At 41.5% G+C, this 27814-nt stretch overlaps 2 protein-coding genes across 3 annotated transcripts in view; one reads left to right on the forward strand and one right to left on the reverse strand.

Annotated features, from left to right (window-relative positions):
* Positions 1 to 1447: 1447 nt before the first annotated feature.
* On the reverse strand, positions 1448 to 7207 carry LOC119738370. The gene is made up of 3 exons (XM_038213246.1): positions 7118 to 7207; positions 3216 to 3643; positions 1448 to 2868 (listed from the first exon to the last, which is right to left on the reverse strand). Exons 2-3 carry the CDS (start codon positions 3431 to 3433, stop codon positions 2229 to 2231), a joined length of 858 nt encoding a protein of 285 aa, XP_038069174.1. The 5' UTR covers positions 3434 to 3643; positions 7118 to 7207; the 3' UTR covers positions 1448 to 2228.
* The window catches only part of LOC119738357 (m7GpppN-mRNA hydrolase-like), a 28703-nt gene continuing 7985 nt past the window's right edge, over positions 7097 to 27814 (forward strand). The window contains exons 1-5 of one of the 2 annotated variants that reach the window (XM_038213226.1): positions 7097 to 7231; positions 19458 to 19606; positions 21087 to 21238; positions 23133 to 23260; positions 26869 to 26967. In XM_038213226.1, the coding sequence (XP_038069154.1) occupies positions 19548 to 19606; positions 21087 to 21238; positions 23133 to 23260; positions 26869 to 26967 (438 nt within the window). In that variant the 5' untranslated portion in view covers positions 7097 to 7231; positions 19458 to 19547. Of the gene's footprint in view, positions 7232 to 9795; positions 9815 to 19457; positions 19607 to 21086; positions 21239 to 23132; positions 23261 to 26868; positions 26968 to 27814 lie in introns of those variants that run through there. The other variant, XM_038213235.1, reaches the window with a different exon arrangement.

Genomic DNA, 27814 nt, shown 5'->3' on the forward strand with positions numbered 1-27814 from the left:
GTGGTGGGTAAAAGTTATGACCCTATGGTATCAATCTCCCTAATTGATTGATAACTATTACTGAGCCAAGCCCCACTTTTATTACTTTGTCCCTCTTACCACATTTTATCACCTAGCCACAAAGTCCATTAGTACATTCCTTTGGTCTCTAGTTTTTATTGCTTTTAAATTGGATAGTCATCAGCCCCACCTTACTTATTAGATTCTTCACTCACTCTCCTTTATTACTTTCTTCGCTCACTCTTCTTTCAACCATCAAACGAGACACATGTCTCCGAATTCTCTCTTGTAATTACGGTAGTCTAGTTGTTCGATTGTTAGAATAAAGTCGCTGTACGACCAACATCGTGCGTATTCCATTATTCCATCAACCAAACCCCAAACACGCACATGTATACGATTATGTTATGTACACATATTTGTAAATTTACACGAATACAATTGGGAGCTATCAAAAAACTGACCAAATATTGTTAAAAGCTCTCTGGGTTTAAAGATAGTAATGACACTAAACTTCCCGTGAAGTTATTCGTTCTGGCATGCTGTCATTTTGATGGAAACAATAAAAGAGTCATTTCCAAAGATAAGTCAAGAAACGAATTTTGGATATTTCTGTTAGTAGATGGTTTGTAATTCGGCGTATCCGTGAATGGGTGCGCACAAGCGTTCACGTGAGGCGCACATTATGCGCGTGGTTGTTATTATTCGTTGTATTGCTGAATGAAACATGTCCCGGGCGCTGATTTCTAGCGCAATTCAAAACATGACTCGGCAACTTTTGAATTGAAATCGAGAGTTTTGAATATTGTTTTCTCGGAATATACAGCATTCACAGAGCAAAAAGTTCATCAGGTTAGTTGATAAACGAAATATACAACATTTGCAAACATCAAAAAACAAAACTACCAAATCATTACTGGACTGTTAGTGAATGACAGTCTAAAGCATCCTGTAAAATCATGGCACCTGGTGTGCCGACATTTTCAAGAAAAGTGGTATTTTTGTATCAATTTGCAACGCTGGTAGGCCGACCAGCGTTAGAAAAACACTGGCTTTTTTCAAATACTGCCCCCAATTTACCATATTTAGTTAGTCCACATTTTGTTTGAAATCGATTTTTATACACTCCTCTGAACAGATACAAGCCAGCTAGACTGGTTTCCTGACCTTATAATTCCCAGACGTCTATAAATTGCTCCGTTTCGTCTGAAGTGGGGTGAGGGAACCAGACTACAAGAAAATGATTGTTTTTCTTGGTTTTTCCAGAATCTACAAACAAAAAACTTTACACAAGTCAATGTAACTGTATTTGCTATGAAATACTAACCCCCAAATCCATCCATTTCTGAAAATAACAGCAAAAGCAAATGTTGTATATTCCCTTTAAGAATCCGTCATTAGATTTTGTTGCTTCAAATGAAACAAAATGTACAAATGACAAGTGATCTACTCTACCTTTAAATGAAATTGATTTACATATCGCTACATGTGTATTAACATTTTGCGAAATGAAACTGTAAAAATTAAGTTACTTGTATTTTGTATTATTGAAAATTGATACAAGTACTTATTTTAACTAATTCGCCTACTTGGAGCAAAATCAAAATCCCACAAACGAATTGGAATTTCCTTACATGAATTTTTTTTTGCATACCCTCAATTTTAAAACATTTCAACAAAATCAGAAACTGTATTCATACCAACTCCTTGAAACCACTTCAAATGGAACACATAATTTGTCTGATACAATCAATGAGTTGTTTAATTGGACAGGAAACCCAATATTCGGAGCTTCCTCTGGTGAGGCAAGTAATTGTATGTCTCGTAATATGCAGAGGAAATGAACAGGCCCGCTGCAAGACAGGACAATTTTCTGAAGTTCAAACTTCCTTAAAGTTGACTCAAAGCGCAATGAGAGCCCCTCGTCCTCAATGCAACTTCCTTGTTCCTACACTTGTATTCCAGCTTCTACTTTACACCACTTCTACTGTATACATGTATTTCATCAAACAATTCATTCCCCTTTCTAATGATCCGAGCTGCGGGTAATTTGTCCTAATACTGCAAATCTTTCATATTGATATCAATACATGTATCTCCCTCATCATACATCCTTCAATGTCTGGTTCCACATGTACATTTCCTTTGATCTGACCGGGGATGTCTTGAGTGCTGCCTTGTCATGTGGCCTTTCCTGAATTCAAAATCCAAAGATGTGCAAGCTCCATCTACCAGCTGCTGGTGACCTGACACAACTGAGAATGGCGGCGCTTAGTGGTGGCACATACATGTACTTTGGATGTTCTGTTTCCGGTATGCTGGTTGGCATCATTGAAAGCAGACTGCCCCTTTGGTTGGAATTTGTCTCGTGACCTCTGACCTGAGATAGTCACTGATCGTTTTTGAAAAAAACTTGAGTTTCTCTCTAGAACTTGTTTTTTTGTGGGTTGAAAATTTGAGAGAGGAATTGTACCAACTGCCTTTACAATGTTTGTTGGACTGGCTTTTGATGACGCTGAGAGCAAAGATTTCTTGTTCTGTGTACATGTACCTGTAATCTCAGCATGCCCACTTGCTCTGGTAGTCTTTTCCAGGAGGAGACCAGCATTGACTTTAGCCCTCTCATCCTGCTTCCAGCGCCTCTTCTCTGTGGCTACAAACTTGCTCTTCAACACTTTGACTACCAATGCCTCCGTTATACCAAAACTAGCTGCTAATTTTTTAGTGGTCCACTCATCACCATTTTCCTGCTTCAGGTAGCGGATCTGTTCCATAGTGTCCCAGCTGATGCTGCGTGGTTCTTTTGGTGGCTGAAACAAGCGAGCAGCACGGGCTCTTTTGGTTGCCCAAATCCTCTGTCTCTGATCCCTATGATAAAGGTAAAGGGGAAGAAAGATAAACAAAAACATGCGGCATACAAGAATTCAATTCAGAGGACCATACATTTTCTTTTACATAACAATATCCCCGAAAAAAAAACGCTGCATGTACATGTACATTGTACTTTTAAGGACAATTCTAATCAGGTTTGTACGCCTTGCAGGTCTAACCCACTGCCATCTACAAAGACAATGCTTGTGCCGTAACTGCAGATACATTATGTAAAATTTATAAGACACTTCCATCAGATATAAATTTTGTGTTAAATAACTCAGAATAAAACAAATATGTTCAAAATAAGTAAGCCCGTATGTAATAAAAACCAATCCACAAACCTTTCAAACTTTTGCAAAAGAGCCCCAGGAGCATCCAATGTATCAGTGTCCAAGTCTCTCTGGGCCTTCGCAAATTCCTTGTCAAGAAAACTCTCAAAGCAATGCACAGGAGATAAGAACAAACTAGTTGTATGTACCATGTACCAGATACATGAATATTCACCAGGTGGGTATTTCCTTGGGAATACACTTGGTAACTTTTTTAACTGATGAAACATGTTTGTTTGCTTGCTTCCAGGGTTGAAGTTCCTTCAATGTGAAACTAAACATATGTGATGATGGGATCCAATTTTTTTTTTCTTGTACATGTTGCGTTTTGTTTTTCAAACCACTCGTCTCCAGATTAAACCATCCTTCATCAAGGTTCCATTTTTCCAGCAAGAGGGCTTGCTTCCGCAAAAGTGTTTACTTCCATTCTTCATCATCATCTGCAAAATTCAATTCAATTAAAAAAAGTACTCAGCATTTGGGGACAAATATGTTTGTTGTTGAGTGTGCATGGTACCTTGAATACTTCACGTTTTACATGCATTGAGCATATGACGTGTGCATGTACAAATGTTGCAAGACTTTAAAGCTCCAAAATGCAGTGTCAGGTCAACTCGACTGTTTACCAACTCGTCTGTTGAACCAATTCGACCGTTGTGCGTTCAACTGTAAAAGTCAACTTGACTGTTTACCAACTCGTCCGTTGTCCAACACGACCATTGTACGTTCAACTGGAAAAGTCAACTCGACCGTTGTCCAACTAATAAATAAATGTATTTTTATACGAGCTTGTGTTTCAGAAATATAACAATTGAATTGGCAAAATCCAGTGAAACATTCAGTCATTTTTAGTGTCAAATTATGTTTATTTATATAAAAGGTCACCTTTCGGTCAAATTTTCAACTTCTGCAGGCCCAGCACCCGATTTAACAAAGCACTGCGACGCGTCGCAACTCGAGTTACGACGTGTAACACGTCGCAACTCGCGACGCGTCGTATCATCCATTTCACCAAAGTTGCGATGTGTTGAACGTGTCGTAAGTTCCTTGACAACGGCTTAAAACACGTCGCAAGTTACAACGTGTCTAGTGGTCATCGCATAATAAGAAGAGTCTCTTTCTTAGCCAGTTTAATGCCATAAACATAACATAAACGAGATTATAATACCGAGGCAATGTGTGTAAAGTTGTAAATAGACAATTCATTGAATAATTATGAATTAGACTGGAATATTGCAGTTGAAATTTCAAAGTAGCTATAGGCCTACAGTCCACTGAGCTGAGAGCTTGTTTTCCGTCAAAATTGCATTGCACGGCCGCCATTTTGTTTCTAGTTTTAACAAATTTCGAGCTGAGATCCGACGACTCTTTGTTGAATATCAGACGACTATTTACTGTAAGCTGACTAAATACATAAAACAGTCACCGAGTTGTGCTATAAATACACCTACAAGCTCATCAGGAATTCACATGATGTGAATTCTTGATGAGCTTGTTAAGCTGGAGTTACTCAAGCTATTCTGAACGTATGACGATACGTCCACGGTCGAGTTGGTATTTAACTAGCCCCACAAATGTAAATAAAGGCCACACTTCCACCATGTACAAAAACATGTCGAACTTTGTCAAATTTTGATTTTCACATTTACTATTTAGGCTTAGTTTGTAGTTTATTTTTGCTTTAGAAGCATACTCACCCTCTTTATAAGCTAATCAGAAAGTGCTGCCTTTTTCACTTATTTCAGATGTCTATTTTTCGTGAAATTTCCAGATTCGTTTGCACACATTTGCGTATCAAAATTTCAACATGAAATTTCACGAAAATTAGACATCTAAAAAAGGCAGCACTTTCTGATTAGCCTATAAAGAGGGTGAGTATGTTTCTAAAGCAAAAATAAACTACAAAATAAGCCTAAATGTGAAAATCAAAATTTGACAAAGTTCGACATGTTTTTGTACATGGTTGGTGGAAGTTAGCCCCATAAATGTGGCCTATTTACTGGACTGCCTCCGTAAACATAGGCAGTCCAGTAAATAGGCCACATTTATGGGGCTAGGTGGAAGTGTGCCTGTATTGTTGATGTACCCTAACGTGGCGCGGCCCCTAACGTGGCGCACTTTGATTTTTCGCCTGTAGCACCTAGCTAGAGCAAAAGTTTTAACTGAAATTTCACAGAAAGTGAAATTTCATCAAGTTATAAACACTCCCGTTCATAAATCGCGAATTTATTTACCCGCTACAAAGTTAAAAGAAAAACTTATTTTGGCGTGATTTTCCGATTTTATTTTCAAGTGCAAAGCGAACCCTTTGAAAATGCCCCGAAATATAAGAAAATAATTTTGTGACAAACATCTGGCTGGGTATGTAAGTAGAGATAATAATGATTTATCAGAATTTATCAAGTTTTCAGAAATTCTTAAATGTTAATTTGGAATTTTCCGAGATTTATTTACGTGCGCCACGTTAGGGAACACTCCGCCAAATTGTGCCCAATTTCCGGACGCCACCGTTTTTTAATTTCGGCTTAAATTTTATGAAACCGAAATTGTTCACAGAGGTTAAACAGCAAGCATTAATAAGGTAAAAGTACCAGTATTTCACTGCATGAATTTGAGGTTTGTCAACAAAGAGATTTGGCAACACTACACGAGGAAATTTGGGTAAGCTTCGAAGTGCGCCACGTTAGGGAACACGACTATACTGCTGTAGTCCAGTAAATCATGTAAATTGGCCATGTTGTGCCCATTCTTGAAAATCACGCATTCTCGAGAATGGGCATGCACATTCTTGAGAATGTGCAACTGGATCCTTGCTCAATCTTGGCAAAAAATAACTCTTCCAGATTGAGCGCACATTCTTGAGAATGCGCGACAAGATAACGGTCTTGTCGATGCTGAGCACCGGCTGCGCTTGGCAAGTCTAGCTGAATCCTCGTTCACTGATTCTCAATAATTATACTGTTGCAACGCAAGGCGCTGAAAAGTAGAGTGGATATGAAAAGTAAAGGCGTATTGATATGGGGGGGGGGGACCGGAAAAAATTAGAGACATAATAATACTAGTGCAAAGAATTCTGATTTTTGGGATAATAAAAGCGGGGGGGGGGGGGACGTAAGAATGAAGAATGTGAAGAATGAGAATGAATACTGCGACATCCCATAGTGCTAATGCTATTTCCCATTTAAATTGCCACCAATTTATTGTTCACACCCCACCATAACGTCGCAGAGCTGGATTCTATCTAGTCAAAAGAGCAATTTTGGCAGCTTCTGGACATCGGTTTTTTTTCGTGGCACGCATATGATACATGCAGGGACTTGTAACTTGTCTAGCCTAAACAAAGCACTTCCCAGACTAGTTCCCAGTCCTCCGTTATTACAAAACTTCCCATAGTGGGCAGAAAAAAAGCAATAATAACAGGTTTAATTTGATTCAAATTATCGTAGTTATACGAATAGAAGCATAGAACATTTTCTTTCCTCTGTATATGAATTGTTTCCCTTTTAACCGCTATACAATTCATTTAACATAATTATGTCGTGCAATGTTTGTTAAGATTGGGCAAAATTCATAAATTGTGCACGTGATATTCCCGCCCAATCTTAATAATGAGCGCTCATTCTTAAGAACGCGTGCTCGTTCTTAAGAATGGGCGCTCATTCTTAAGAATGCGCGCCCATTCTCGAGAATGCGTGATTTTCAAGAATGGGCACAGCATCCACATTTATGGGGCTATTTAACCTGTTGTGTTGTTAACGGTCGAGTTGGTTCGAGTTGAGTTGGCAAACGGTCGAGTTGACTGTAATCTCAAAATGCCTAGCTAGCTTCTCACCACAGGTACAAATATACCATGACCAAATTCTGAAAATTCTTGAAATGCTGATCAAAAAATGTAAACCTTGTCGATGACCTACCTCCATGATCATGTCTTATAATCGGCGCGCGATGAATGACGAGGACGACGAGACTATACCAGACCGCAGAGGGCGCCCGCAAGTAGCGTAAGTGGAGATTCCCGTCTCATTTGGGTAAGCGAAATTTTCGTAGGCGTCGTAATTTCAGTAATTTTCACCATTTCACATGACATTTCAGGGATTTGAACCCACCTTATAGGTACCTAGCCATGTCAAGATAATACATGTGAAATATTGGGGCCGAACATTTCGTGACGGGAGGGTTGCATGGTTTGGAGTTGCCCAGGTTGGACTCCGTTGTGTCAGTGTGTACACGCAACGTATAGTCGGACTCCCTATTATCGCGGCATCCCTATTATCGCGGCATGGGAAATTTCTCTTTTTACAGTGTCAAAACTCCTTCAAGTGGCGATTTTTGTCCAGTTCACCAGTCATCAAGGATTTTCTACCGAGTTGTATAAAAAGGACGATTAAAAAATGTTGTGTCTTTCGGGACTTTTAACGATTTTAATAAATATTAACGTTTTCCAAAACTTGCAAAATTTTCCCTTACCGTGTCTGCTAAAAGGTACCGTTTATATTTTAACATAAAACTTTAATTGCGCTCTGTCCATGAAAGTTCCATTGTCTGGTTCCCATTCTTCAGCTGCAAATGTAAAATGAAGTCGAACGACGATATTTGCAGCGCGAAATCGTAACAACTTTTACGGGATCAAAATAAGCACCGCGCGTTAGCGAAAATAAAACGGCACACCGTGTAAAGTGAATGGCGCCCTCAATCGCCGATCAGTAGACTTGCCTCAGGGATTTGTGTTCTCCTTTCGGGAGAAGGGCAGGGTCTTAAGAAATCATCCTGCAGACATTTTGTCTTTAATCAACTTGAACGTTACAGGGAAAATATCAGACTTTATTCAGTGGGTGTTTTGGTCAAACATAAACTATGAACAAAAAAGTTGGGATCATTATAAAAACCACTTCCCGCATACCGCGATAATAGGGAGTCCACCTCCGTTCGCACACGCCGCGCATGTCTATTTTCACAGGCATCGTACACGGAATAAACCACACTACCTGTCAGGTTTTTTTATATTAATTTAAAAAGGAAGAGTTATACTACACATAAGACAGGACAATTCTGGAAGGTTAGTGGGCAATCTCTATTCCGAACGAGAAACGTGATAGGTACCGCGATAATAGGGCGTTCCATCCTACTCCTAGAACTATGAGGCTCCACTCATAGAGGCAGAACCCCGCAAAATTGTTATCAACACAAAACACTAATTAAGTACAAAAACGTCCATCCCAACCAAGCTGTTTCCCACAGAACTGCTGCACAGTTTGCCCCTAAACTCCGTACAATAACTGAATGTTGGACAACTCGTACCCGGGACAACTCGTACCCGGGACAACTCGTACCCGGGACAACTCGTACTCGTCTGAAAATAAAACACTGTGCAGCGTACTCGTATCTGTGCCTTTACTTGTGCCGACTGTTATCATACTTATTTTTAACCAATTATTATTCAATTATTTTATTTCCATTTTTCATTTTTAAATAGAGAAGAAGTTTTTCATTTAAATAGGTCTCTCTGTTGTTGGCCTGAAGATTTTTTTTTTTTAATACTGTTTTATTTTCGTTCTGTTTCAGAAACATTGACGCAATCTCTTTTCGGAATATGTGGTGGCTCTGAAAAGAGCACAATGACACGTGAAACATGGCATCTCACGCTACTCACTAAGCTAACAATTCTAATTAAGTGACTTTTGAATTATTTCACATAATTATGCAAAAGACTGACACGCTACTGGGATTGTTGATGGTTATCAAAATTAATGTCATAAAAAGTGTAGAAGGTGACATATGTAACATTTTTATAATTTTAATGACTCGGTCCACTTATTTTAGAAATAAGTTTTCGCAATAAATGAAGATCAAATAAGTTACGAAGCTCATGATTGCTATAGCTCCTTCCGCGAATTCGGCGAACTCCTCGATCATCGGCCAGCTGCCAGAATCTCTCCAGAACAATCTCTTGTTTGTCACCGCTGGCAATTCCCCAAAACTCAACAGCTTTTGGTTTTCCACATCTTCGGATTTGTCAATTACATCTAACTAAAAAGGAACAGAAAAGTAAATGGTAAGAAAAGTACAAGGTACGAGTCGTCCCGGGTACGAGTTGTCCCGGGTACGAGTTGTCCCGGGTATGAGTCGTCTCGGGTACGAGTTGTCCCAGGTCACAAATTTGGGGTACGAGTCGTCCCGGGTACGAGTTGTCCTGGGTACGAGTTGTCCCGATACCCAATAACTCATGACATACTCACGTTATGTGCACCCAACAAACATCGATGGATTCTGTCTGTTTTCGGCAAAAATGATGAAAAATATGCCCTTTCCGCACTGAGCCAACCTAACGAGCACGCGCGCTTAGAATGATCGCAGTCATTTTCGGGTTAGGGCGCTCGGAGCGCGCCGCGGGGGGTACATACTTGCACTTGTACGCATGCGCATACTATCGTTCCGCTCCTACACCATACCCCCCGCGGCGCGCTCCGAGCGATCGAACCGAAAATGACTGCGATCATTCTGCGCGCGTGCTCGTTTCAAGTGTTAGGTTGGCTCAATAGGAAAGGGCATATTTTTCAACATTTTTGCCGAAAACAGACAGAATCCACCGATGTTTGTTGGGTGCACATAACGTGAGTATGTCATGAGGTATTGTACGGAGTTTAGGGGCAAACTGTGCAGTGGTTCTGTGGGAAACAGCTTGGTTGGGATGGACGTTTTTGTACTTAATTAGTGTTTTGTGTTGATAACAATTTTTACGTGGAGCCTCATAGTTCTAGGAGTACACGCAATGGAGTCCATCTCTCTAGCTCTACTGAGTGGAGCCTACGGTACCATCCGACTCCGTACTAACGCTCCACCGATTTGCCATAATTTGATGACGGATACACGGTAGCAAATTGTACATACCCACGCGAGGACAAAAGACCCCCAATAAAATCGGTAAAGAGAATAGTCAGAATACAAAATAGAGAGACAGCTGCCCTGGATAGATCTACACATTCATGACATTCCATTAGCCCATTATGTGGCCAATTTACTGGACTACCTCGGTAAATAAAGGCCACACTTCCACCATCTGACCATGTACAAAACATGTCGAACTTTGTCAACAATTTTGATGTTTTATTTTCTTGTACACAGGCGGTCCAAAAGTGGACAAACCTAGCTCTACTGAGTGGAGCGTTGAATTACGGGTACCCCTCCATACAAACGCTCCACCGATTTGCCATACTTTGGTGGCACTGTCACAGTAGCATAGTCACAAACCCACGCGAGGACAAAAAGACCCCCAAAAACCGGTAAAGAGAATACAAATGAGAGAGACAGTTACCCTGGATTGAGAAAAACAAGTCACGCTTTATCAACGACTGTTTCGTGTAATAATACGTGCTCCGATCCACGCCGTACGACAGTATGGGCTTTGAACACACGCAAGGTGGAGACGGCTGAAGCGTACACGTTCTAAATTATGAACAAATTAATGACGACAGATACCCACATGAAACTTGTATCAAAGAACTACTACTAATACTGACAAATGAAAATCCCATTGTTATTAAAATACGTTTCAGCCGTCTCCTCGCGTGGGTATGTGACTATGCTACTGTGACGCCATCACCAAAGTATGGCAAATCGGTGGAGCGTTTGTATGGAGGAGTACCCGTAATTCAACGCTCCACTCAGTAGAGCTAGGACAAACCAAATTTACGAATTTCAACGCACAGAAAATCATCAGGAGCGTTTACGACCAAACTAAATTTCCGAATTTCTGCTAGCAGAAAATCGGAAATTGCGTTTACGACCAAACCAAATTCCCGAATTTCTACTAGCAGAAAATCGGAAATTGCGTTCAAAAGTGGACAAACCAAATTTCTGAATTCTACTAGCAGAAAATCGGAAATTGCGTTTACGATCAAACCAAATTTCTGAATTTCTACTAGCAGAAAAACGGAAATTGCGTTCAAAAGTGGACAAACCAAATTTCCTAATTTCTACCAGCAGAAAATCGGAAATTGTGTTTACAACCAAACCAAATTTCCGAATTTCCACAAGTAGAAAATCAGAAATTGCGTTTATGACCAAACCAAATTTCCGAATTCTACTAGCAGAAAATCGGAAATTGCATTTACGATCAAACCAAATTTCCGAATTTCTACTATTATGACCAAACCAAATTTACGAATTTCCACTAGCAGAAAAATGAACGTTTGATACCATAAACCAAATTTCATTTTTTTTTTACTAGTAGAAAATCAAGGTGGAATATTTAAGCGGGAAATGAGGTTAGATTTTTTGGGCTAGTCCATAAGTCGTTTGGGGTAAGAAACCCTCATCAGCAAAATGTTTGTGTTTCTTTAACAATGACAAATGCCCATTCTTCTTTTTTAATCTATAGGCCTTAAGGAAAATTGATAGGGGAGGCACTTGACTAATAATTTTCAATCTTCAGCAAATTTGTTTTCAGTCTCCCTGGCAACGGGAGCCATGGGCTTTCCAAATTTTTAATTTTGTTTTAAGTGACGTGGCAATGAAGGCAGTCACTGCATACACCACCATCTTTTTCTCAAAAAGATTTGGTTAAAGTGGTCAAATCGCACCACAGAGCATCGAGAATCCAAAAATGTTTCCGGGCCGTTAAGCTTAAGGCCAAATAAAAAAATACAAAAGTTCAGCATCCCCGGCCCACTTCCTTTCTGAAGGCCCCCTCTTTTTTTCTTTTCTTTTTTTAAATCACGAAAAAATGATACATTTTAAACAGTGACATCATTCTGGCCTCTTTGTCTGTTGCATCTAGCCAGTAAAGCTGGCATGTCATTCCTGAGTCCAAGTGGCGGCCATTTAAAAAAAAAAGCTGGTGGCCATCTTGAAAAATAGCCCGGTCGGGCGGCCATTTTGGAAGGGGAAAAAAGGGTCTCCTCCTTCCTTTTTTTCAAAAAGGCAGGACGCTAAACATGTTTTTTTTTTTGGCCTAACGCCCCGAACCCCACGCCCTAATTTTTTTGGACTCACTTTTTGTGTTCTGGATCTGCCCTTAGCACACATATCTATTGCATTGAAGAAGTTCATCAATGAACGCCATAATAACACTGAACCATAATGTTATACATACACAATCAGTTGATCAGCCCACAGACGCACAAAGCAGCATAGCTTAGGCCCTATACGTGAAGTTATGATCCATTCTACACCCAACTTCCGAGTTCCGGAACACAGACACACATGCTAACGATTCCAATTTTGTTGGGTATCAAACGTTCATTCCATATTTTCTGCTGGTATAAATTGGGAAATTTGGTTTAGTCGCAAATGCAATTTCCGATTTTCTGCTAGTAGAAATTCGGAAATTTGGTTTGGTCGTAAACACAATTTCTGATTTCCTACTAGTAGAAATTCGGAAATTTGGTTTGGTTGTGAACGCATTTTCCGAATTTCTGCTAGTAAAAATTCAGAAATTTGGTTTGGTCGTTATCGCAATTTCTGATTTTCTGCTAGTAGAAATTCGGAAATTTGGTTTAGTCGTAAATGCATTTTTGTGATTTTTCTGCTAGTAGAACTTCAGAAATTTGGTTTAGTGGTTAACGCAATTTCTGATTTCCTACTAGCAGAAATTCGGAAATTTGATTTGTCCACTTTTGGACCACCTTGTGTACAAGAAAATAAAACATCCACATTTTTGATAATAGAAAAATGGAAATTCAGAAAGAGGACTCCATTTCAACCATAATTCTGGTTTTGTTCTAACAGTATTTTGAGAAAATGGGTTGTCCACTTTTGGTCCTCCATACAAGCCTAAATGTGAAAATCAAAATTTGACAAAGTTCTACATGTTTTTGTACATGATGGAAGTGTGGCCTTTATTTACGGAGGTAGTCCAGTAAATTGGCCACATTTATGGGGCTAGACACTCCATAAGACTCCTGATATTGTTCCCAAACAGCGACAATTTCGAAGAAATGGCAAAATAGTCTGAAAGCTCACTGTGTTTGCCATGTTGCTCAGTCCCTTGCACCGAGTTGACGAATGAGGGCGCTTGACGTGACGTGATCATCGTCGCTCGATCGAAGAAAACGAGTCGTGCTTTATCAACGAATGTTTTGTGTAATGATACGTGCTCCGATCCGCGCCGTATTCAAAGCCCATGCTGTAGTACGGCGCAGATCAGAGCCACGTATTATTACACGAAACAGTTTGAAATCCTAAAAACTTTTACGGGATCAAAATAAGGACAGATAGTGGCTACTATCGCCAGACCATGTCTGAATGTTTAAAATGCGGACTAGCGTTAAACAAAATAAAACGGCGCACCGTGTGAAGTGAATGGCGCCCCCAATCGAACATGAACAAAGTACACATGCAACGTGCATGCAAATACCCGGCAGATTTGCATTTTCTTGGTGTCTATGCATCTAGTCTGCTTCACATTCCTAGGCCTCTGTTTAAGGCTGGGCTGTTGTGGACCTGCTTTGGCTGTGTCTCTTTGTCCATTCATGAACCGGGGTTCAGAAAACGGCTTTGCTCCAATCACCCAACTTAATTGTACGACCATTTTGAGGAACACCTCGGCGTACAGTGTGTACAATGATTGGCCATTGTGCCCACATACGGCAAATGGGTCATTGTGCGTAATTGGCCCAGGCCCAGTCAGACATACAGACCCAGTCATGGCTAGCTGTTACTTACATTTGTCAGGACGTGCGTAGAGTAGAGAAAATTTCGATTTCTCCTAAATCAACCATTTGAAACTGAAAGTATCGATGAAACAAGGCTGTGGTAACGTAAGTGATATACCATTTTGTTTTTTTCGAGTATCGCTATTCGAGTACAAGCATTTTATTTTGTCGAGCACTGTTATTCGAGTACGAGTACTTTGATGATCGAGTACAATTTCAACATGTGTGAGTACGAGCACTTTGCTGCTCGAGTACGAGTACCGTCATACTGAGTACGAGTACTTTGACATTCGAGTATGAGTACGAGTACAAATACTCCAAAAAAAGTACTCGAGTAGTACCGAGTACGAGTATGAGTACAACAACACTGCATTTTTGCAATTGCGAAGAAAAAAGTGGCGTCAGGTTACAACATTAAATTCGGCTGAAACGGTCACTCTGCTCAGTGAGGTCAAGTTGTGCACCTCTCTATAGGACTGATGACGTCATGCGGATGAACTTGGATTACCTCAAGTCAACGGTTAGCAGTCACGAAGCACAGTTAGTTTGCTACTGCGGGGCAACCTTTCCCCATCTCAGCTGTCACGCTTGCGCGTTCCGCTGGATTCCATGAGTTAAGGTCCAGAGGTAAGCGTCTGTCTTGGGCAACCATTCGCTTACACTAATTTTCCTCGGCACTCGGCGTCCCACAATCATGATGGTACAACCTACTAAATCACAGATACCGGCAACTCGGGGGTCATCCCTTTCAGGGACATTTGTTGCCCGGCAAGGTTTGCGTTCCAGGCAGGCGCAGCCGGGTCGTCATCCTGCTACTGCCTCCCTAGTCTTAGCTTGTTGGAATGTTTGCTCACTAAACATCCGCTCGAACTTTCAGTCTTCTTCCCTAAGGAAGTCAGCAATCATCGACTTCGAACTCACTCGACTAGGCATCAGTGTTTCTGCTCTCAGTGAGACGTGGCCCACTGGTAGTGGCTCGATTCAGGAAGCGAACTTCACCTTCTTTTGGAGCGGCTACCCAGACACTGTAAGACCTATGCATGGGGTAGGCCTTGCAGTAAAAAACTCCTTGCTCCCATGTATCCAGCATCCCATCTCCATTTCGCCTCGCCTCATGTCCTTGCGCTTGGGTCTCAGAATCGGATTTATTACCATCATCTCTGCCTACGCCTCTACTTTGACGTCTACCTCAGAGTCCAAGGATGTGCTCTACCTACAGCTCAGCGAGACGTTACTCAGCATACCAGCTGGCGACAGTATTGCTTTCATTGGAGACTTCAGTGCTCGTATTGGCTCTGACTGCAATGCTTGGAGAGGTGTGCTGAGCCCCCATGGCCTCGGAAAAATGAATGAGAATGGCCAACGGCTTCTTGAACTCTGTGCTAGTCTCAATCTGTGCATTGCTAGCACGTTTTTCGCAGGCTCACTTCGCTTCAAGGTCACTTGGATGCATCCCCGCTCACGCCGCTGGCATCAACTTGATCACATCATCATCAGAAAGAGGCAGCTATGTGATGTCATTCATTGCCATAGCATGCACTGTGCCGACTGCAGCACAGACCATGCACTTGTTCGCTGTAAGCTGAAAATGCTTCCTAAGCGGTTCCACCATGCACAGCCGAGGCCCTGCAATTGACACTGCCGCTACAAAGGACACCCTCTGTGTCGCCCAGTTCCAGAAGCTGCTCACTGGTCATTTCAACTCTTCCCCTGTGCCAAACAACTCTGTAGATGCATGGTCCAGGTTCCGCTCTACAGTCATGGACAGTGCTCGAAGTGCCTTTGGTCATCACCCTCTGTTGCAACCAGACTGGTTACGCGACAGTGCCAACATACTACTTCCGGCTCTTGAGGCGCACAGCCAGAGCAAAGGTCAGCGAACGCAACACCTGTTCCTCGTTGGCAGAACTCCAAACTGCAAAGGCTAATGTTCAATGCCTAACCCGTACAGCCCTCCGTCGCTAATGGACTAATCTCAGCGAACGTATCCAACATTGTGCTGCTATGGTGACCTTCGGGGCTTGTACAAAGGCATCAAAGAAGCCATCGGACCCACACCAAAGAAGTCCTCTCCTTTGCTGTCTACGAGTGGCAATATCCTCACTGACTTGTCAGCGCAGCTCGACCACTGGGCAGAGCACTTCAGCTCATGTATGCTAGTGATGTTGAAATGGACATTGCTGCCATAACTTCCCTGCCAAAACTTCTGTCCCTACATGACCTTGATAGTGTCATTACCTTAGATGCAGTGAAGCGTTCTATCAGTGGACTGAAAAACAACAAGTCTCCTGGTGCAGATGGCATTTCTCCTGAAGTGCTGAAGACGGGCGTGAGCCCCATGCTGTTGAGCTTCACAATGTTATTACACTTTGCTGGCACACTCTCTGCATTCCACAGGATTTAAAAGATGCCAATATAATCACTCTGTACAAAAACAAAGGCAATCGACAAGACTGCAATAATTACAGGGGCATCTCTCTACTGAGCTTAGCTGGCAAGGTCTTCTGCCGTGTGCTACTGCCTAGGCTGCAGGTCATTGCCAACACGATCCTTCCTGAGAGCCAATGTGGCTTTCGTTCGTCTCACTCTACCGCTGATGCGATATTTTCTCTACGTCAGCTCCAGGAGAAATGTGCAGAGCAGCAGCGCCCACTTTTTGCTGTGTTTGTTGACCTGACAAAAGCTTTCGACCTCGTGAGCCGATCAAGCTTGTTTGTCATCTTGAAGCACTTAAGCTGCCCAGACACCCTACTAGCCATTCTGATGGGATTTCATGAGGACATGAAAGCTACAGTCCAACACAACGGCTCCAAATTCAGGAAGTTTGACATTCACCGGGGCGTCAAACAGGGTTGCGTGCTTGCTCCCACCCTGTTTGGAATCTAGTTCTCTGCACTACTTCACCGTGCATTTCCTGACCCCTCAGGAGTACTGCTCCACACCCGCAGCTCTGGGAAGTTTTTTAACCTCTCACGCCTCCGTGCAAGAGCGAAGATCAGAAAGGTTCTCATCAGAGAGCTCCTGTATGCAGACGACGCTGCCTTTGTTGCACACTCCGAAGCTGAACTTCAAGACCTCTGCAATTTTTTTGCCAAAGCGTGTTCAGAGTTTGGCATGAAGATTAGCCTCAACAAAACAGTAGTTCTCTCTCAGGGGACACCAGCTCCACCCAACATCTCCATCAATGGTTCAGCACTAAATGTGTTAAACGAGTTCTGCTACCTTGGTTCCACGATCACTAACAACAACTCTCTGGATGCGGAGATCGACACTCGCATTGGGAAGGCTTCAACCACCTTTGGTCAGCTTCGTTCCTGCGTGTGGGACAACAGGGACCTCTCCATCAATCTTAAAATCCGTGTGTACACAGCTTGCGTACTGAGTGTCCTACTTTACTGCAGCGAGACTTGGGCCACGCACAGCCGCCAGGAGCGACGCTTAAATCCATTTCACTTCCGTTGCCTTTGTTCCATACTTGGCATCACCTGGAAAGACCGCGTTCCGAACTCCACCATCCTTGCTCTCACTGGAGCGACTGATATGTTCACCATGCTGAGAGTACGTCACCTTCGATGGACCGGTCATGTTCGCAGAATGGATGATGGTCGCCTCCCTAAGGACATCTTCTACGGTGAACTGGCTGATGCCCCACGTCCTTGTGGTCGCCCTAGGTTGCGCTTCAAGGACGTCCTTAAGCGAGACTTGTCTGCCTTTGACAATCCACATGATACCTGGGGGACTGTTGCACTGGGTCGCTCCTCCTGGTGCTCTGCTATCCACTCAGGGCATTCAGTCTCTTCACAGACCTACATTGACGATTGTGAAAGACGTCAAACTCATCGTCATTTACAACGGGACAGGCCAAGATGATGAGGATGATGACTGGCTCCACACTCGCAAAATATCACTGCAATGCGCGTAGTCTTATTCAGTTTTGTACACAACATATGGGAGTATTTTGAATTGCTAGCAAATTCTATGCGAGCACTCTGATTGGTTCAGATTCCAGAGTGTACCATATTCTATTTCTAGGCCGCGACGGAAGATCATTCTCATTACTTCGAGGGATTTTACTTTGTGTTGTGTGACATTACAAAATTCATTAATTATATAGGGCATACATGACTCAAATAAATCAAGTATATCACAATGTGGACCCGTGAACGTGGGGTCAATGAAAAAATCACGCATAGATCTGATAAAAAAAACTTTCGACGTGCTCAAAATTTTCAACCTGAATGTCATTTGTCCCTAAGTATTAAGTACTTACCTGTTCAGAATACAGTGAATATGCCAATCATCGTATAAATCATCATGCGCAATAAATTCCACATTTTGGAGAGCGATTTACCGAGCAACATGGAGAGGTTACATGCACATATCGGAGATCGGCTGCGATTGACTTGTGCATGGCTCCTGGCTAGACTGTTTCCGGGCCTCCTAAAAATATTGGAGTCCAAAAGACAATGGGGACAGAAAACCAGTCTAGCTCCTTGCTAGCATCAGACAAACCAATGACAGGGCGCTTCGATTGGTCGTCCCGATGGAGTTCGACTGAAGTTCACAGACAAAATACGACTATCTTACGACTTGTCATCAAGTCTACTGTTCACGTAGCTGGAGTTACCTCAGCCCTATATTTTATCATTGGGTCAACCCAGTTATTAAATATGGGGCTGAGGGAAAAAAATGTTGCAACCTGACGCCACTTTTTTCTTCATATAATGTATCATCTCAATGAAGGTCATTCATTGCAAAATGATGACAAGACGTGAATCTTGGACTGAGAAATATCTCAAATTTTGTTTTGACTCTCCACGGACTTTGTACACAACCGCTGAACTGGCGTTAGGTTGCAACATTCTTTCCGGCTGAGGTAACTCCAGCTACTATTCACGGTATAATCAGTCTGCGCCAGTCTGCCTAGTCCGAGTAACTAGACTCTAAGAATCGCCAAATACAAATGGTGGTGTTAGGTTCAAATACCTTGGCCCTAACCCTGCTGAATCCAACAGAATCCAACTATATCATATACAGTCCTGATTTGAGGCATGCAATTGCACCCCACGCCATCGCGCACCTAAAGCTCGCCGAGAAGTGCGAATAATTGCACACCTAAATCACTCTTTACCGCACACCTTGGCATACATTTACGGCATAATTATACTCCATAAAAAGTACGTCACTGAAGAGAAAATGGCTTTACTGTTAAACCAAGATGAATATTATAAAAAAGTACCAGATTGTTCAGTCCCAGCCCGGACCACAGAATCACACACCTAGAAAAATCACACGCCTAGAAAAATCACAGGCCTAGAAAAACCACACGCCTAGAAAAATCACAGGCCTAGAAAAATCACACGCCTAGAAAAATCCAGGTGTGCCTTTTTCTACACACCTGTGATTTTCAAATCAGGAGGACTGCATACCAGATGGAGCCTGTTGGATTGAGCAGTAAACCGAATTTTGTTTCCATAGGTGGGTTGCTCAAATGTCAGTAGCACAGGGAATGCAAATTTCGGTTTTAGTGTGCAATTGAGCACTTCAGTTATGTCCTGTGTCATGTTGTGAATAGTGTGCATTGTTTTGATGTTATCAACAGGCATTTACGTGTAGCTGGCAGTGCTGTCAAGGGATTGTCTAATGCTGATCATAACTAATTAGAATTGATTGTGATAGAAGCTGGTCCACCATGGATGGTCAACAGGTGACAGTGGCCATACCTCCAGATGTATTGGATTCTCTGTGCAGGTGAGTGTGATCTTAGGTTGGAAAGGGAGGAGGGGTCAAGCCACATTAAAGTCTTGCCCCCTCATATGCTTCTACTCATATTGCTCATGTGTGCTTCAGAGTCATCAGGCTACCAGCGCTCTGACCATTATCAGACTCTTATCGAAGTGAGAGCAGTTAACCAGGGTTTGACTTGACAGTAGCCCACTAGTCAAATGCTAGTCAAAACAGCGGTGGGCTGGTCAAACTATTCCTTAAGTAACCCGGCTGGCGAATAAAAAATTGTTGAGCTTCAGCAAAGATGAAAGGACAGGAAAAAATACATCATTAAATTTAGAAAGCAAACCTAATTTTATTAACTGTTTACTGTTAAATTATTAGATCTGTTTATTAAAAACACCGACAAGATTGTCTCAGGATACACTTTTTACATGTAGTCACATTGTTGTTTATGAGACACTCTAGAAAAGAAAAACATCGGGCTATTGAAAATACTCATGGGCTAGTTAAGAGTGTGTTTCAGTAGCCCGGCTGGTTACTGAAAAAGGTTAAGGCTAAGTTTAGAACTTCAGACTGGGTACATGTACCTGCTACTCAACTTGAGGATGATTTGTCCCCAGTACTTTCTCTGTGTAGGTAATCATCTGGAAAAAATGTCATACTTCTTGCTATCATTGCAATTGAGACCTCATACAAATTCACATTGGTTTTGCTGTTGAACTGATAAGCCTTAGTCTTGGTGTCCATTACCAGACACATCAACATGGAAAGTAAAAAAAGGAAGGGACAAAACTTTTGTATGGTTTACCTTAGGAAAATGTGTAACGTAATCATGACAGTGCAGTACAATCTCCACCTGACTCCCAAAGTGACATGAATTGTTCTTACTACACATGTAGGTTAAAGAGGCACAGGTAATTATTATACAGTGACAAGGATGTTGCAAACCTTTCCACCCTGGCCTTGATCTGTGTGCTCACATTCACAAGAGGTCTTTTGTTGCTTGCAACATGTTGTATCTTTTAGAATATACATGCATCTGATTCATTAACACAATGTGTATATGTGTAACATAATTGTGATAATTATTATTACCCTGGATTGGACATTTGGGAGACATCCCCATAGACTTGTGCACAAAATGTTTCAAACTTAAATGTGGCCTAACCCAATATTCCCTTGTCCTTTTTCCATGAATTTCGGTATGTTTGCTAATTAGACCACAAGCAACAAATATAACCTAATTGCGACAATAAAATGTTGCCTCTAAAGGGGGGCTGTGACATTAGGGAGACATGAAAATGTCTCCCCAATGACCGATGTCTCCCATTGTGTGAAGAAATTACGATAACATGTCTCCTTAATGGTACCATTCATGCCATTACACATATTAAAAAATAACTTACAAGCAAATACACTTTTGAAGCGCTCGTTAAGTATTAACATACAATAATTTTATTTATCTTCATGTCTAATTTTTCAATTGCTCTTGTACTGGCAGTCGTTTTTTGATCAACATCCCTGCAGAGGAGAGAAACAACATGATACGTGTGTTCTTTCAGATTGAGCTGGCCCACTGGTTCTACATTGACTTCTACAGAGCTGAGAAACATTTCCTGCCCAGCTGTGGTATTAAGGAATTCTCCAAAGCCAATATCCTTTGAAAGAGACAAAAGGCATAAGTTTTGAACTAGATGATGTTGCCTTGAAGTGCTTAACACTATAATTGGGATTACTGTGACTCAGCTTTCAGTACTAACCCGGTACCATGAATGCACTAGGTCAAATGTAGGTGATTGACTTGTCTAAATGCACAAGTTGTTGAACTAATGACACAGAGACCACATGGTTGATACATATGTATATCATTTCTTTCTTTAGTCTTCAAAGAATAGAGTGGTGATGGGAACCACAACAGTCCATTCCAAGACACCGGGCCAGTGATAGAAATTATCTACATTGCCAAATGTCTAAATTGGGAGGGGGAGGGGGGAGGTCAAATAATTAATTTTGTGGATTGTTCGATGGTAGGCTGTCTATCAAGGGTAGAAAAATATGCTCTGTCATTGAGAAAAAGTCATTCAGAATAAATTTGAAATAACTTCTGTTGACAGTGCTTTCATTGTCTACAGTTACGTGGTAAATAATTGTCAAGGTCAACGTCATCTTTGTACCCATCTCACTGACTGACTGACTGATAGGCTGACTGACTGTCTAAACAACTGTCATTGTGACTTTGACTGGATGTGGACTGGACTGGTCATGCTGGTGAAGAGAGCTGGGTAGTGCTATTGTATAGGATTACTCCTTAATGCCAATAAATGGGCTAAACCAAACTCATTCTGAATCAGTTGAATAGAATTCTGTGCAGTTTGGTACCATCTTTACTATGCATGTCAAATTTGTGGATAATTTTTTTTTTCAATCAGGTCATTTTTGTGTTGCCTAAATAAAGTTTTGGGTGACACCAGTTGTAAATTCTGTATGACCGTAGACCCATTATGTTAAAGTTTAGGTTAAGTTTTGGAAAAAAGTAATGTATAACTTCTACATGCTTTCATGGATTTTGATGAAACTTGGATGCAGTGACACTTGGGTGGGAAGACACAATTTTTTTATTGGATTACTGAGGTCAAAGGTCATGTAGGGGGTCATTAGAGGTCATTGTTCAAATAAGCTTTAAATGTTTTTGGTCTACAGAATTTGATAGATTTTAATTTAACTTGGATGGAGTCCTCCATGGGTGGGGGTTCATCACAGCTCTTCTGGTATTGGAGGTCAAGGGTCATCTAGGGGTTATTTGAGGTCGTTGAAAAAAAAACATATAGGCATTGACCGCGGGAAAAGGCAACAGGTGATCTGCGGATCACTTGTTTAAATAAATTGGATTACAGAATCGCCACTAAAAAAAAGATTTTAAATTTTTTTTTTAAATAACAAAATTCGCAGACGAAAAAATGCCACTCTTGATGACCCTCCCCCCCCCCCAAAAAAACCACAAGCTTTTGATTCAATTTAGTACGTACCACTTGGTCGTTGCTCGATCGTATGTGCAACGCAGTGCACTTGGTTTACTGGTTCCCATCACCAAAAAAAGGGGTTTTTGCACAGTCTGCGAACTTGAATTTTCCTTATGTATGTAAATTTTGTGTTTTCGTGTTATTTCAAGGTTTTCTTGTTATTTTGTTCATATTAACGATAGCGCTGCTGGTTGCTTACATGCACATTGTGTGGTTGCTGGCCAGCTAGCTGAACATGACATTTCATACCATGAGACTCTTATAATGTTTACATTAAATTTTCTACTGCAAATCAGCATACATAAATTGCACTACCATTTACCCACCTGCTTTGTAATGTTGCAAAATTGTTGTAATAACATCCATCCAGAAAAGGGCCCTCTGTGTGGGTTAATGGTGGTATATAATCTCAATTTGAAAATTTGGTTTTCATATTTGACGGCACGTTTCATCTTGACTGTTATTTTAATTTTGTTGAACAATTGAAGTGTAACTTTTACTCAGGTTGACCTTAACTCTTGTGGCACTTTTCAGGCATTGCCCCTTTCTTAAAGAGTACAATGCCAAAGTTGATGAGCATTTTGCAGAGTGGAAGGAGTACAAAATGAGTGTGCCAACCTATGGTGCCATAATGTTGGATACAACACTTCAAAATGTACGTACAATGTTTATCTCTGTGTCAAAATATTTAGATCACCTTATGACATGGGCAAACTGAGGTACATGTACATGTGATATTTCTATTTGTAAAGTTAAGAGAATTCTTTTTGTAGGGGGTTTAAGAAAATTACTGAATATTCAGAAGACAGAGAACCCTTCTTACATGTGTTAAAGAATGGACTGATTTCCACACTGGGATTGAATCACCACTAAATCCCTGAGCTAGCCCTTATAACCAAAACTATCCAGCAGTGGCACTGAGTGTTTCTTATTGGGAGAGGGGAGCTACATACATCTGTATCTAGCATGGGATCAAAAGGAGGTTTGGAGGAGAGAGCCAAATGTCCTGCTTGTAGCTCCCCTTAATCCCCCCCTTGTTGAGAGAAGCTCCCCAAAGATGCGAGGACTTTAAGCTTTACTACATATACTGCCCCAGAAGATGCTAGCCATTTAGTAAGATTTATTTCCCATAGATTCTTGCAGCATGCCCACCATGACACATCCTATTTTCTTGAGTGATACGCAGTGGGGGGGGGGGGGGGGGTAGGAGGTGGGCGAAGCTCTGGAATCAGTGTAGAATCAGCCCACACCCCTGTTTGGAGAGGGTGTGGTTTTTCTGTACTCATCTAATACCCTATACATGTACTAGCATAATAGCCATTACAGGCAAGTGGATTTCAGCATATTGCCAGGAAAAGTTTACAAGATTGTCAGCAGGCTACAAGGAAGCATGAGCCCTACTGATAAACACCCACCCAAATTAAGAGCCAGAGAAATATGCACTTACCAAAAAGGATAGGCCGTTACTGATTTATTCTGTTAAGCACCAGTTGGAGAAGGAACTTGGTTCAAGTGTGCTGCTGTGTGTGCTTGACTTTGTTGATGTCTACCTTGTTGTCAAGGGGTCAGGCCTAACGGTTGATCCTAAACATTGGGCAGACACAACTCAGTGGTTGATAATGTCACGAGATGCAGCTGTGGTGGAATTGTGGTGACCAGTAGATTATCTGTTGTAAGTACCAGTAACGGCCATGGATTGGGCACCAAAGCTTGTTATCTGATGAGACAGGTATCAAGTCAGGCATGAAGAAGTCAGGTGAAGAAAATATCTCTGACTGATTCTTGTGCGAAAAAGAGCCACCACCTGGCTTCCAATGCTTGTGATATGGAGTAAGGGTCTAGGCCATTGCTGTTGCTAAAGAGAATGGCTATTTGCATGCAGCCATCCATAGAATGATGAGCTGACATTATCCTAGAATTGCCTGCCCAAGTTTCCACACAGAAGGAGAGTACTTACTTTTGAGGAGATATGGTACCTAGGGCGGTGCAATATTAAAACTGAGGACTGTCTTATAAGTGATAGTCCTTAATAGTGAAAACAGCGATGTCCTGCCACAGCTGAGGGAGAAGTAGGATTTGAGAGATTAGGCAGACAAACCTGGGAAAGCACGGCTGGCAAGGCCAGGACAGGGCAACTAATAAAATCCCAATCTCTCAAGTAGAACGAAGATCGGGGAAAATCATATGTTAACAGGCTGATGCATGGTATGGAGAGGGCGTCTGTTTGCCATGGCTGGGGTTTATGGAATCTGGGAACATGAAACTAGGAGCTGACAGTTGTATTCCATTGCAAAAGATTGACATTGATGCGAAGAGATTGACATTGATTGAGCTAGGCAATAATCATCATTATACCGGGGGTACCATGGGCAGGAGAGTCTATTGGCTGCGGCATTGTCTGTGCCCACTGGAGCTCTGTCAATGTGAAGACATTAGGACGTCCATTTTTATACTTGTACACATTTCAGGGATAAAAAAAAACCTGCTTTAAATCCACTAGAGGAATATCACGTTTTGCAACAAGTTTGGCAACTTTGAGATGAGCTGGAAACCAAACAAAATATATTGTATTATTTGTAAAAAATGTAGCAGTATAATTTCATCCAAGTTTGTCTCAAGGTCACGTGATCCACAAAGTCAAATTTAAGGTCAAAAGGCCATCATACTTGAAATTGCCCCAATATGAAAAATAATGGTGAATTTGGATACCTGAATAGGAAAGACACCAGCTCAGAGAAACATGTCTGTGAGTAACGTTCTCTCAGAAAAAGTAGGTCATGTCATGGCGGGCAGGCTGCAGGGAACTGTAGGAAATAAATCTTAGCAATGGTCTTGTTTGGTAATATTGTGTATACATGTAATTATGCTCTTCAGGTAAGATGAGCACAGTAGAATAAGGATCCTTATTCGCCCAGGTGTATTCTCACACAAAGACACCCTAGGTTTGTGCACTTCAATTTGAAAATGAGTCTTGTGAATCCTGCACCATATGCTTTTGAACCAGTGCACACTCACTCCATGCCCTTCTGCCACTCTGGCTGTCACAAGTGTTCACTTAATGCCATCTCTTTAGACTCTTTGGCTTTTCTTTAGCATACACTTTACAGCAGTTAAACCTTCCTTATTAAGATGCAACCTTAATTGATACAGATCAATTTACAAGTGATAGATCTCTCAGCTCCTTTAACTGTGTCGTTTTCCATTAATTGAAACTTCTTCCCTTTTTGTGGACAAATTATATCAGCCGTGCGCGAAGCATGCTGATATACTGTGATCGCCCGATTTCTTTCTTTCTTTCTTTCTTCGGGCAAACGGTCACGTGACCAATGAAACAATGGCCATAACTCCTAAACTAGTTGGCCGATTTCAAACAAACTTGGCCAAATTAAACCTTGTCACATGCCCTACCTAGCCATGTTCGTAAAATCCGGCCACTGGTCATCCAATGGTTAGTAGAGGTCATTTAATGAATATTTACAAAATGCTTCTTCTCCCACAGTCTTGACCCAATTAATGTAAAACTTGGTCAGTTGTATCTTTGGACCAAACCTCACAAAACTTGTTCACAGAATTTGGCCAGTGGTCACCTATTGGTCAGTAGGGGTCATGTTATGAAAAAAATTAAAAAACAATATAAAAACATAGGAATTCTGGGAAGGTTTCAAACCACCACGCACGATACTGTGGATGTTGTGTGGCATGCAAAAACGATATCATCCGTGCGCGCGCGCACGGCCAACTACGTTGACAGACAATTGCACGCACAGTGCCACACTCTCCATAGACTTTGCACACAACCGCTGAAGTGGCGTCTCGATACTGCATTCTTTCGGTTTGTTTCAGCGGCAGTGCCACCTGCGTAAAGATAGCTGCGTATTCAGCCAGATACTCCGCCGCAGATTAAAAAGTACGGAGGCCAATAAATAACACTATTGCTGTGATTAATGTTTGATTGTTTTTGTGGATTAATCTACGGGCATTAACTACTGTTTCATGTATTGTCTTGGCGTCTATTTTATGTAATGTTTCGGCGGTCTTAATGTCAAATGTTCATAGTGGTTTCTCTTACATTCTTTTGCCGATCTCAGCCACATGTAGAAGTGGTCAGTGAGAGTCAGTATTCAGACAAACCGATAAAACGGCAATTTAGGCTGATATGCGTGCTTCGGGAAGCACATTAGCTCTAGTTGTAACTGTGATTAAGTGAATGCACAAATACATAAGAGGTATTCTTATTAGATGCTTTGGATTTTTTTCTTTCAGATTGTTATGGTACAGAGCTTCTTTAGCAAAACCAGCTGGGGCTTCCCCAAAGGCAAAGTCAATCAAGGTGAATCTCCCAAACAATGTGCAATAAGAGAGGTGGGTTCTTAAAATTAAAGGAAGCACCAATGAGCTTTGCCACATGCAATGATAAACATACATGTACCTAATCCCCTTTCTCCTGTAGAAATGAATTGCCTCCTGTCTGAGATAGCATTTATGAATATCTCATATGGCTTGACTATACCTAGTGATCCAGAACCTGTCTCATTGGATGTTTTCAACTTAACAATTGTTGACTGTTGTGATGTAGGATATGGCATTTTTAACACCGAGGGGCGTATGGCAACCAAGGTGAAGCCAAGAGTGCTAAAAATGACATACATTGTATCTCACATCACAGCAGTGAACAATTTGTTTGTTATATACTGTCAGTAAGTCAAAAAGATAAAGGGTTTTAAACTTACTTTGCAAGAAATCAATAAAATCAGTGTGTTGTAATCTACAAGCTTTCCTGCCTTACATGAGACTGATGAACGATTGCAGTTCTCAGTCGCATGGCATGCGAACCAGTGCTACGCGCGCACACTGCAGAGGTCATTTATATGCAACCAGTGTCATAATTTGTATGCAACGCGATATGTGAGGTAATTTGTATGCAGCGCGATGTGGCACAGAACGCAGCGATGTTTTACCAGGGATTTAAAACCACCCACGTGACAGGCTCTCGACCAATAGGAATGAGTAAACTGTCCCGGGTATTTATGAATGTTGGTCGTAACTAATCAAGTTGTTCTACAATATTTCAGAGCCTTGTGATGTTAATCAGCATGAAATTTGAAAAAGTGTTTGTGGATGTTACATGGACACAATGCAATTTTTATCTACTTTTATTACATGTTGTTGAAATTTCTTTCTTTTTTATTTCACCAGTTTCCCTCAAGTA

The sequence above is a fragment of the Patiria miniata genome, unplaced genomic scaffold (genome assembly GCF_015706575.1).
Source record: "Patiria miniata isolate m_02_andy unplaced genomic scaffold, ASM1570657v1 HiC_scaffold_10, whole genome shotgun sequence".
Taxonomy (NCBI): Eukaryota; Metazoa; Echinodermata; class Asteroidea; order Valvatida; family Asterinidae; genus Patiria; species Patiria miniata.

Bases quoted from the DNA above. Each gene is read 5' to 3' on its own strand.
- LOC119738370 (XM_038213246.1), bottom strand. From the start codon at position 3,433: ATGTTTCATCAGTTAAAAAAGTTACCAAGTGTATTCCCAAGGAAATAC. The intron at 2,869-3,215 runs GTTTGTGGATTG...CCTTTATCATAG, and splicing joins CTTTTGCAAAAGTTTGAAAG to GGATCAGAGACAGAGGATTT.